The sequence below is a fragment of the Calidris pugnax genome, unplaced genomic scaffold (genome assembly GCF_001431845.1).
Source record: "Calidris pugnax isolate Ruff unplaced genomic scaffold, ASM143184v1 scaffold247, whole genome shotgun sequence".
Lineage (NCBI taxonomy): Eukaryota > Metazoa > Chordata > Aves > Charadriiformes > Scolopacidae > Calidris > Calidris pugnax.
The window spans coordinates 1,476,137-1,488,984 of record NW_015090980.1 but is presented as its reverse complement, the minus strand read 5'-3'; the positions used below and the strand labels follow the sequence as shown (position 1 = coordinate 1,488,984).

Genomic DNA, 12,848 nt, shown 5'->3' with positions numbered 1-12,848 from the left:
TTATTAAGGTTTTCCTCAAAGGTTGACATCCAAGAGAGTTCCTTACAGTTTTAATCCCTATCCAATCATTACTACAGGTATATTCAGGAGATGGAAAAAACATTAGATATTTAGACAGAAATGGCATGTATTCTTTCTGCTACCTTCTTAAAGGCATTTCATTATGGTTGTTTAAATTGCTCACTCCTACTTTCATCACCTTTGATGCAACAATGACAACTACCATAATAAGAATTTCTTTACTTCTCCAACTGATTTCCAGATATTACGACTCATATGTATGCTTAATATACCTCTCTCCAAATGTATTTTATGAACTTTAAGCTAATTGTTGCAACGCAGTCAGGAAGTAATTATTGTTCCTTTTATGTCAAGAAAAATATGACAAGAAGGTAAGTCACTCAAAAGTCCAAAAATAATCTTCTAAGGATGTGAGCACTGAAGTTTAGGGCCTTTTGAGTTTTAAGACTATGCTTCCTTCCCTGGATCACTCTATTTCCTCTGCAGTGTTCTGCATGTCAGCAGGTACTAACACTGCTACTGGCTTTCCGACTGCGATTCTGAGGTAGGAGAAAGACCCTGACTTTAAAGCAGTGTTTCATTTTATGTGTATGACAACGTGTAAGATTTATTTCTGACATTTTTTGCCCTGTTTTTAAACATTCTTTTGTAACTTTTGGCTATGGATCTTTCTATGCAGAATGTATTGCAACTATTTGGAAGATTTATTTTTATGTAATGATTTTAACAACATTTTATGTGAAAAAGTCTAACCTTTTTCTAAAAAGTAACGTAACTCTACAAACTCATCTTGTTTATGGCTTTTATCTGTTCAAAATCTCAACGTACTGGTGGCTCCCCCTCAGAAACATTTCTGTTTCTGAGCCTAAACATACAGTATCTATCCCATATTTATAGGGAAGGAAGCGTCTTCCCTCGGTATCAAGGGGAAAGTGAATGTGCTCAGAAACTTGGACACTTTCTGTTATCTCCTGTCAGATACTATATTAATCTGAAAGAATCAATCCTGAAAAATCATTTAAGATGACCTCCAATTTTTAAGTTAAATTACTTTGAAGAAATCTTCACCTCCCTCTTTGGTAACTAGGGTATGCACATAGTGCTGCAAGTAATTCTTTGCCCTGGAGGAAAAGCAGAGTGTTCACATTTCCAACAGAAGCTCTGTAAGGCAGGTTCCTTCATCTGATTTTGATGAAAAAGACAAGAACGAAACATGGTTTTGTTAGTAAAAAAGTTTAATTTTGGTTTCCTATTGTAAGCACCAGTAAAAGTTGAAAAACTTACCCTTTCATTTAAAAAACCTAAGCAAATATTTCAAAATCAAGTTTCTAATTTACTTGCAACAGGATTTAAAATGAGATGATGAATTGCAGACTTCAGCTTTATAATATTTGTTCCCTGCTCTACAATTTTTTCCTTGTTATTTACAGACTATTAGGCACTCCCAATAACATTTCAGACTTCAAAAGATCAATATTCTAATAAATTGTATTGGAGTGAAGCATTTTTAAAGAACACAAGTATTTAGATATTCTGCATAAAACCTATGGAGGAAAAAGCTAGTATATGAGATCTCAGCTGTGTAATCATACACTGAAGGATGCTTAAAACTGCAAGTCTAGAAGGACTAAGGTGCTTATCTAAAGGTAGTAAATTCTGCTCTTTTGGGCAATTGAGAAATACAAAGACCTATACAGCTGCAAGACAGTCAATATATGCATACAAAACCAAGCTAACGGGGGATAACTGGAACAGGTAACAAAGCACCATAAGAAGGGTGCACATTTTTATACTGAGGAGAAAGAATGTGTAAGCAACAGAACATTAAATTGCTACAATAAGTGGAAATCAGTATTGTATCATAAGAATGACTAGCAACAATACAAAGGGTTAGCAGCAATAACTGTAAAATGAATTAGATTCCTCCATTTTTAATAGAACAAACAACAGAGCACAACTTCTTAATATTTAGACTAAGCATACAAAAAAAGGCAAAATAACTTCACTTTAGTAGTTCTGAAAACAGTCTAAATTAATTCTTTTACAAAAAAAAAAATAATCTAACTACTAATCCAAGGAGTGTATCTGTCCCTTGATTTCTGCCAACTCCTACGAGAACACAAGGGATGACCAGAACCACTGCCAGCGCACTTAAGGGAAAATACCAGTTCAGCAAACAGAAAAAAAACTCATGGTGACAGGAAGTGTGAATTTCATGTTTGCATCACTCCTTCCCAAAGAATACAATGCATTAATGATCAAAGTCAGGATAAAAGTAGCTTTACACTAAACAAGCATTCATGCTACATATTAGATACATAAGACTACCTGTTTCCTGAAAGCAACTTGGTCATGGAATGCGACCTATTAACTTAGACCAGCTCAAATCGCATGTATTTAAGCTTCTCAGTTAAAATTAAGACATTAATAACATTTTTCATTTGTTTTATTTGCAAATGTTAAGTATGACAGAATTAGCAATGAACATCATTACATTCTTTGCGAAAGGGTAGTACTATGTGAATATGTATATGAGAATAATGAGGTTTTTTCACAGATTAAGACGTGTGGTTATGAGTTTCATGATAAAACTCAGAGAGGGCAGATAAAAGAAAGTGACAGAACTTTCCCAGAAATTCTATGGAGAAGAGTGATGCTGCAGAAAGACCTTGCAAACTCCCAGACACTTGTATTTAAATACTGCATAGCGTGCAGATTTCATGAAATAGCTTTTCAATCATATGCCTTTTTATGCAGTTCCTTTATTGATACCCTCTTCTCTTTAAGCATGTATCTCTGACATCATGTGCCTTTTTGTCTAGGGAGGTCAGTGCCTGCTCTTATGCAGTGAGAAACAAAATTTTTTTTCCTAAACAACTATCCTGAGCAGATGAATTTAATCATGAATATATTTATATTTACTGATTTCACTGATGCTTCTCCATAGTTGTCATGCACCAGATTTACCTTTATAGTGTTAATGCACTTCGAAATTAATGATGTTATGTTAAAAAAGTCTATATTCCCCCCTCTTTGAACAGCCTATTCTCTTCATTGCTGCATTGCTGTCTACGCTCCTCATCAGTTTTTCTTACAACATTTTTGCAGCTTCCTGTTGCTAATTTTATCCATACACTCTTTGAGCAGAAACGTCTAGGCATAATGTTCAAAAATGGTCTCTTGATTCCCACTTACCCTACTGGGAATGAAAATGGAAAGTATCTGTAACTCTGCACTGCAGAGAAATTACTTTATGCAATCTATTAGTCTCTATCCTTCAGTTTCCTTTCAACAAGAGAGAAGTGAAATGTAGCATGAGGGCCAGTGAAACCTTCATGCATGTGTTCAAGTATGTGTCTCGGAGGGAATCCTGAGGTAGGTGACCAGGGAACAGAGTCATAACAAATATATGTTAGTGAAAAACATGTGACTTTCTTCCTTAGTTGTCAACTTACAGAATTCTTCCCCCCGATATGTTAATTAGCCCTAATCCTATCCTAGTTGAACAGCAGTCTCTATATGCCTGAGGAGGGTGATATTTCCTTTGAAAAGGTCATATGCTTGTCATATAAAACTTACCTGTCTGATACACTGTGTCTCAGAACAAAACCAATTCTGGTGAAGGGCTATTTTTTGTCTAATGGCAACTTATTACCATTTCAGCTTCTATCTGAATAGCAGTTGTCTCTGGCTCTACAAAAGCCTCGCCACAAATTTACCATGGAACTAACCAAGGAGAGTCTAAACCTCTGAGAAATGTCATCAACAGCCAAATACATAGATTATGTATTATAATAATACAAAAAGTCTAAGCATTATGTTCTCAGCACCAATGTCCCTGTAGACAGTGAGATTCTCTAGTTATTACATCAACCATTAAAATACATCTTCAATTGACAAACAGGTTTTTAGTACCCATGAACAGGGACTCCCAAACCTAATATTCACTATATTGATACAAAGTTAAGCCTGCACTTTTAAAAGTGCAGGGAGCCTTAGAAAAGATCTATTAATAAGCAAACAGCTTACTTTACAGTAACAGAAGAACTACGCAACAAACCCAAAGTTACATTTGATTTCCAAATAATGAAATATTCTACCTGTGTATGAACACTAGTGGGAGAAAAATGTTGATTTTTTAAAAATTATTTTTTTTTTTTTAAATAAAAGCTATTTAACAATAATTAGAACAAAGAGTACCCAGCCGGTACCTGTACTTACTCATTGCCCCAGTCCAGCCTCACCGTGAGGTGTCTCTTGACCTCGCGCACCTGATCCTGCGTCAAGTGACCTGACAGCAGCTGCCTGCGCAGGTCAATGAGCTCATTCATCACATGCCGCAGTTTGTAGAAAAGATCTACCTTATGTTTCTGTAAAGGCATATTTTTGGGAAGAGAGGGGAAGAGAGTGAGAAAGAAAGAGAAGGGGAGAGAGAAGGGGAGGAGAGAAAGGGGGGAGAAGAGAAAGATTAATAAGTTTGGAAAGAGAGTGTGAGAAAGAAGAAAGAGAGAAAGAGAGAGATATTAATAAGTTACCAACTTTTCATTTAATTACCCTAGAGGAACATTAATCCAGTTTGTACAAGCTTTAAAATATTTATATCAAAATGTAGTGTTAACTGATGCCATTTAAGTTGTATAACTTTTTGTTTTCAAAGTTTAGGCTCACTCTGCTTAGGGGTCCATTTGCTGATGGAACCTAATGCTATAGACAATAGGAGCCATTACACGCAGCTGGGATCACTTATTCCAATCATATAACAAATTCCAAGTTTTAGATTGAAAGTAACAGAGAGGTGAAAAAGTTTGTTTTCTGTCAGCAGCTAACTTAATGGCTCTGAACAGTCACCACAACAGAAAACCACTTTTAATATTTTTGATATTCCAATTACTAACATTTACCCAGTTATCTATGGTAGGTGGGGGGATATGAATATTCATTATCTGCACTCTAAAAGGGACTAAAGCAATTAATGATAAAATCCACCTGCAAAATTACTTTAAAAGCGGAAAATTACCATAGACAGTAAAAAACCCCCACACTACCACCACGAAAAATAAATAAATAAATAAAGCAAATAACACCACAATCCTTTCTGAAAGAATAGTATTGACTTCAAATATGAAAAACACACCCCAAACCCAACTTCAAACCAAACCCCCAAAACACAGACAAAAGTAGAAAAACCTTTTTTCCCCTGCAGGAAATAACTATATTGGAAGTCCAAAAAAAGGAGAGTCTGGTGCTAAAAAGCAAGACTACCTATAAGCACTCATAAGATAAGGATGCGTGCCCTAACTACTGCCATATCTGCTGGATGAGAACTGTGTGTCAGGGTGGCTCTTGTCTACGCAGCCATGTCTCAAAGTGCAGAAAATTGCCAACGTGCAATGAATGAGGATCCCAAGAAGAAACAAAATAAATCTCTCCTGTTGCAGTTGAATGCTGTTTTTTCCAACAACCAAGTTGCATTTCTACCTGTGTGCAAAACCTGAAACATTTGAATCTCACTGACTAGATGGACTGAAACTGAGACTTCACATGCTAGGATTGCCTTGATCACACTTCTGCTTGCAAATGCATGTTTTATAAAAGCTCTCCAAATAAAGATACCTGCATTTACCAAGACTAGATCTGAGAGAGGAACATCCACAAAGAAAAGCATATGTTTTCTATAGCAACATATGATCAGAAAAGATGTTTTTCACTTGTTTTGCCAAAAATAGGTAAGATGAGACGGGAAAAGAATTTCCATCTACTTGAGTTGGTTTTCTTACAAGATCACTAGATTCACATGACTTAAGAAAACAGGCTTCAAATGTGCTCCATTTTGATCAGCAATTTGTTAATTTCTCTGAACATGATTACACATCTGTTTTGCTGAAGCAGGTTAAGCACAGACGGAGTCATCTGCTGTTCTTATCAAACGATTTTGAGATTAAAAGAAGCACCATCTTTCAGCTATGTATCTACATTGGTTCTGGGCCTCTCTGAAAAAATGAGCTACAGACACCAGCTCCAACAGAAAGACATACATTTCTAGGGCTGAAAATACTTATTGTATGAAGATAACAATGCATAGATGACAAATACAAAAATCAGTAGATTTATGTTTCCTTTTTTTCACTAAACGTGGTCCAGAGTACATCATATGTAAGCTGAAGATGACAGTAGGTATAGGAAATATCCATTTTTATATGTTATTTACATGAACAAGAAAAGGTTGTAACTTCTAACACAAGATGAAGACAATGGAGTTTGCGACTAACAAACAAGCAGATTAGGCATATCTACCAATAAAACAGTTGGCAATGAAATGATTCTGAGAATCAGCTCCAAAATCATCATATTCAGACTCTCCAAATAAATCTGCTGAGAGCGCCACTCCCTCAACTCTTGAAATAATGGTTCAAGGCTATCAATGAATTCAAGTCCAGAATACTATGCTGGTTGAATTACTGTATGTTCTGGAGTTATTTATACACAGTTATTTTTTACATAGATTTACATATACTTATTTGTATTTATTTAAATACAAATAAATGAGAAATGAGATTGCAGAATACAATTTTGTAAAAGGTAGTTACCATAGGTCCTGCGCCATGATCCAAAAAAAAAGAAAAACACTCGATCAAACCTACCTCAAACACCTGTGTTCCATGATCATAACAATCTGTCCTTTTCAGCTTTCCTTCGCAGACTTATTCTTCCAAAAATATTTTATCTGCTCTAAACAGATTGAACATGTATTGATAGACTGAGAGCTAAACATATGGTGTCCTTTTTAGAAAATACAAGGTCCCCTATGAGGAAGGAAGAAGAGGTATCAGACAGTGGGAAGCTAGAGGAGCTGGAGCTGTGATCACAGGCAAACAGTTGTGAAGTGAACCATAGATGCAAAGCCCATGAAAGGGAAGGAAGAGAGAAAGAGGGGCTAGAACAGAGTTGAAGGTAGCTTAATTCCAGGCTTGTAGGCAGCAAAGAGTTTGAAGCAGTCAAACAACAGTTTAACGCCTCTCCTAACACCACAAGAGTCTCGGGACTAATGAGGTCCATTTGGGAAAGAGGGAGGGAGATGGATGCACATATTTTAATAACATTCCTCTGCCTTCTCTCTTCCAAGACAAAAAGACCTTAAAAATTCAACACTAAGCTAAGCTGATCAGGATTCCTATACCCATGTAAAAAACCCAACCAAACAACCAAAAAAATACCAACCCAAACCCAGCTTGCTTTAAGTGAAACAGATGATCCTGGACACCACATTTCCAGAAAAAATGATTTTAAACATTAGAGCGATTTAAGCTGTTTTAGTCAGAGCAGCACTATAAACAAGCCTGAAACTTTATTGTCTTGTTAGTAGCTAAATAAAAAAAATGCAAGTAAATGCAATAAGTAAGTGCTCACTCTGTTTTACAGTAAACCTTCATACAACCTATAACATCTCATTTTTCGTCTCACTTTGTCACAGGCTACCAAAAAATTTGCTCTATTAGTCCAGCTGGAATAATCTCCTGTACACGTTTATGAACATATTTGACAAATGTTTTATATCCAGAATATAAAAGTATTTATGCAAAAACTTTTATGATAATAATTAAGGTGTGTCAGGGACAAAGCGTCTGGATAGCCTTAAAGAACTGAGAACTCTCTTCTTACAAGCAGCACAAGTCTGTTCTCTAGCATAACTTGTTACCTTATTTTTCTATCCCCTGATACAAATTAATTTGTGATGTTTCTTTGATCTGTTACTACTAACAAGTCCCGCTTACAGTGCCCGGATAATCGTCATATACACAACTACACATCAAAAAGTGGAATTCTGGTGTTAATGGTGGTTTTTTTTTTTCTTTTAATGACTCCACATTAACTCCATGGAGATGAAAAGTCAAAAGGTGGTTTTTGGGCTGTGGTGGGTCAATTTTTACCCCCACCGAGCTACGCTCTCACTCCCTCTTCAACAGGCGAGGGTGAGGGGCAAGGAAACAAAAACATTTCTGGGTTGTGACAAAGAAAGGTAAATCACTTACCCATTACCATGCCAGCAAAACAGACTTCACTTGGGGGAAATTGATTTATTGCCAATTAAAATAGAGTTAGGTGGTGAGAAACAAAGACAAAGCCCCCTAAACCCCCTTATCCCCACCTACCCTCTCCACAGGCTCACCTTCACTCCCAGCTCCTCCAACCTCTCCTTCCCCTCAGCAGGGGAATGGCCGGGGGGGTCAGTCCAATCAGCCCATAGCAGCTCCTCTCTGCTTCTCCTTCCTCCTCACCCTTCTCTGTCCCCAGAAGGCTGCAGTCCTTCAGGACAAGCCTGCTCTGGTATGATTCCTTCCTCAGGGACCGCAATGTGGATACCTGCTCCGATGCCTGTCCACCTCCTCCGGCCCTTCTCTGTCCCCAGAAGGCTGCAGTCCTTCTGGAATCTGGTGTGATTCCTTCCCCAGGGACCGCAGTGTGGATACCTGCTCCAACACCCGTCCACCTCCTCAGGCTCCACCATTTCCCGCTCTTTTTTCCCCTCACCCTCACCTTGCCCCTTCCCAAACCTGCTGTCCCAGAGGCACCACCAGCTCCGTTAACGGGCTCAGCTGTGCCCCATGGCGGGGCTCCTGTGGAACCAGGTGAAACTCCCACAGAGATGTCCCAACGACCAACACCTGGGCACAGCACCCAGCACAGGTGGTTTTCAACAGGTCAGCACACAAAATAAACCTGCACTCACAGGAACACAGGGCTGTTTCATGCCCCAGTGCAGCAGCACAAGCCCCCTGTTTCATGCCTATGGTGGCTTTGAAATACTAAGGCTACCTTTGTCATTCTTCTCTCAATAAATACCACATAACGTGAAAATATATAAAAGACTGGTGTATTACGGAAGATGACCTATTATAGTCATTTTGTTACCATGACTTCATTTAACACTACTGTAAAGAAGTCAGGATTTTGCCTTTCTAAAGAGCGGTCCCTTAAGCCATTTCCTACAGAATTGCCTTAGGCTATAATGGGGACAGGGGCACAAAAATGTATTTTCCTTATAGAAGAAAGTGAGTAGCTTTTCCCAGGTTCCTTGTTATGGATTTCAGTATCTAAGTTGGATATTAAAGCCAGCGAGGATCATCAGCACATGAAAAGAAATAGCAAAACCGCGATTAAGAGATGGGACACAGCTTGATGCAAGCAAGATGTCGATTTATTAGGATTTCTTAGGTTCCTTATATCTATAGCAAGGATAGCGTGTCTTCTACTAATTGGCTAGTTCTAAAACATTAGGCATTCAACCATTGGTTAATACTAACATACCTTCCTTGCCCAAATCACAAAATTATTAGCATATTCTTTTTTCAACACAATTTACTGCCTGTGTAGAGCAAGCACCCTCTGTTCCTTCTAGACAATCTTGTTATCTTGTTCCTCCCAAGGCTTGTGGCCGACAAGTTCCAGCACATCCTCTTTTATCAGTTGTGCGACACTTGGAGTTCTGCTGAGGCTGGCTGAACTCTGGCCTTCACAAAACAACACAAAATTGATTCCTTTCTTTTCAGTTTTGTCTGGATTTCTTAATTAAAGATTTGTGCAATATTTATAGTTCAATCTTACCCCAAAACTCTAACATTATTACCATGCAAGCCTTAAACACTACCCACCAAATTCGACAGTATTCACTGAGTGCCTGCTGACAAATCTAGGGTCAGACTTTACAGGTCAAGAGGGACACCTCAGGAAGAGGGAAAGGAACTGAATAACAACTTGTGTGGAAGATGTGGATCGTACTCAGGCATCAAGACTGACACCCACAGAAAAGCAAAGAAATTTGAGAAGACAATTAATACTTGCACATATTCTTGTGTTCTACACATGTGCCCAGACATCTGGTCCTGTTTTATTACAGAACTAAAAAGGACTTTCATAACAGTTAAAAATTACAGAAAACAAATAGGGAAAAGTAACATCAAACAAGAATAAAGTTAACTAAATTACAACTTTTCCCAATTAAAACTACAAAGTACATTTACAAAGGGTGGTGGTACCACGCTGGAGTTTCCCCTAGAGCCTGGGGCAGAGCTCCCACTCCTTCACCAACACACCACTGAACTTCAACCAGCAACACTGTCTTTCAAACAAGTAACAGACTGTTCCTCAGGAGGACACCTCAGTTTTGGTTTATTTCCCCTCTCCTATCCTGAAGTTCTCTATTTACTAGTAAGAATGCATTAACATGAATAGTATTTGTTCTCTCCTATGAATATTCATAGCTTTTAGCTTCAAACAGAAACTATTTACTCTAATAGAAATCTGTTTTAAATGGAATCTCTACTGTATTCACAGAGGGCATTTCAATTTACAGTCTGCATTAAAGCAGATTAGTGACAGAAAAAAGACTCTCTCACATTGTGACTAGTACATTCTTCAGACTCTTTTGCCAGTGAAAATGTCTAAAATAGTTTAAAATACTGTTACATTACAAAGGGAAAACTTAAGAGGTAAAAGGAATGAGGTAGCATTAATAAAGAAAGCAAAAGCAGAGCAAAACAACAAAATAAAGCCTCCACAAGATAAGCAGAGATGTTGCTATAGGCTTTTCCTTTGGGTTAAAGGACGTATCTGAATCTCCATATACCACACTTAAGTAGTACAGTAACTTTTTTCTAGATATAACATGTCCATATGCTTCTTCCAAACAGTGAAATCCTTGAGCTAAGAGCTAAAAGATTTATATTGAATTTATATCAGCAACTTCACGAAAAGGTTCCCTGCCACTCTTGGCAACAACCCAAGTAGAAACGACAAGTTTTCACTTGAGTCAAAAATAAAAATATTCTCTGAAGAATGAAACCTGTGATAAGAAGTCTTAAATTATACCGAAGCAGTATATATCCAAATTCTTCTCACCACTCATTATTCTCACTATTCCTCTGAAATGTGCTAGAAATTTCATTTGTGCAGAACTTGTGCTAACCTCCTCCTCTACTTAAGAGCATTTAATGTGCTTTACCAGCAACTTTGTACAGGCAGCAACGATTGGATTGCCTCCAAAATAATTTCAGAACTTTCTCAGATTGCTGATTTCTACAAAAAAAAAATACTTTTTTGAATGCATTTACATTAAAATCCTTTATTATACACAGAAAATAACAATTATTTGATCGCTCCAAAAATGAAATGGTGAATTTAAATCAAAGCTATCTACCAGCAAGTCCAAAAACCTGGTGATCGGTTGTATGTGCTGTAAACCAAACAAATACCCTACAGCTTTTCATAGCTGTAAATATCAAGTCGAGAGGAACCCAGGTAACACAACAGCAATAGCAACACTTAAGGTAATAACACAACACAGAGGAGGATGACTCTCCATAATCACACAGAATCACACAGAATCGTAGTGGTTGGAAGGGACCTCAGAGATCATCGAGTCCAACCACAAAAAAAAAAAACAAACAACCAAAAAAACCCCCACAAAAACCACAAACCACCAATGATCTGTATTTAACACACCAACCCAGCAACACTTAAGGTAATAACACAACACAGAGAAGGACGACTCTCCATAATGTTACCAAAGCAATTTGCTTTTGAAAAGGGCTGTTTTCTTTCCTAAATCACCATTGCTGTTTATGAAGCAGGTAAGATTTAAACCTGTAAACACAATGATCTGTATTTAACACACCAACCCGTTTCAACTTCAGAGCTCTCCACAGAATACTATGAAGAAAAATATATTTATGAAGTGTTAGTACCACGCTACAGCACTTCTTCAAGAATACAAGTTCTTTCCTATTTGTTCACATCACTTCACAGGCTTTCAATTTCTAACTTAAAGATGCAATTTGGAACTTATTTTTATCGATAGTAATGCAGCATGGTACAAAGAAAATAATATTTTTCCATTTCCTTTATAAACAACTTTTCCACTTTAAAAATCAGTTACACCATATATGTAAATAACTCCAGGTACAAGTTATTACACTCACTAGCAGTCAAGACGTACATCTTGACTCACATTTTTTCCTTATTTACAACTTCGGATACCTCAGTCATCTAGTACAGCAACTTGGGACAAATAACAGATGACAACATTTAACAGTTACAGAAACAATTTCAAACAAATCTGACATGTCTTTGGTGTCTGACTTCACGCTATTAGCATTCATATGCTTTTGTTACTTTCAGACTCTGTATCATCATAATCAAGAAATGCAACTTGGCCAGAACAAGACAGGTATTCTGGGTGTAAATTAGTGGTGTTTAGTTTTTTTGGTTAACAGAAAAATAGGATGCGAAGAAGAGAGACTGGTCTTCTCCAAGAAAAATAAGGAGGTACGCTCTATGGGATAATGACCTTGAGAAGAGGACAACTTTGGTTGAATACATACCCTAAATTGACTCTCTGTCTCCAGCCTTTCCCCATCCTCACTGCCACTGGTGGTGAAAAACCTTCATAATGAAATTGTGGAAGAGACTGCAGCTTATCAATACTTCGTTGAAATTCAATTGAAGATCCTAATTTTTTAGGACTGATATCAACATCAACCTCCTTTCCTAACTTCATAATAAACTTTTAACAAAGCTTAAGGAAATGGAATTGAAGGGGATAACTATTCTGATAAACTTAGAGATTTAATTTTTCTTCATTTCTAATACTGTAAAACAAGTGACATTAACACTCCCTCTCCTTTTCAATCCGTATTACATTTATTGAAGCCAGTTCCAAATCCTTTATATATTAAATGTACTGAATTTGTTTTCATTTTGAAACGTAAGAACAATTTAAGACACATTTCCCTTCTGAGGAAAAAAACATGCAAGGTTTTTGCTATTTAATC

General features: G+C 37.2%; 1 protein-coding gene across 1 annotated transcript in view; it reads right to left on the bottom strand.

The window, feature by feature from the left end:
* The window catches only part of DOCK3 (dedicator of cytokinesis 3), a 243,213-nt gene that overhangs the window by 150,127 nt on the left and 80,238 nt on the right, over positions 1–12,848 (bottom strand). The window contains exon 7 of the mRNA XM_014953482.1: positions 4,243–4,391. Within this exon, the coding sequence (XP_014808968.1) occupies positions 4,243–4,391 (149 nt within the window). The remainder of the gene's footprint in view (positions 1–4,242; positions 4,392–12,848) is intronic.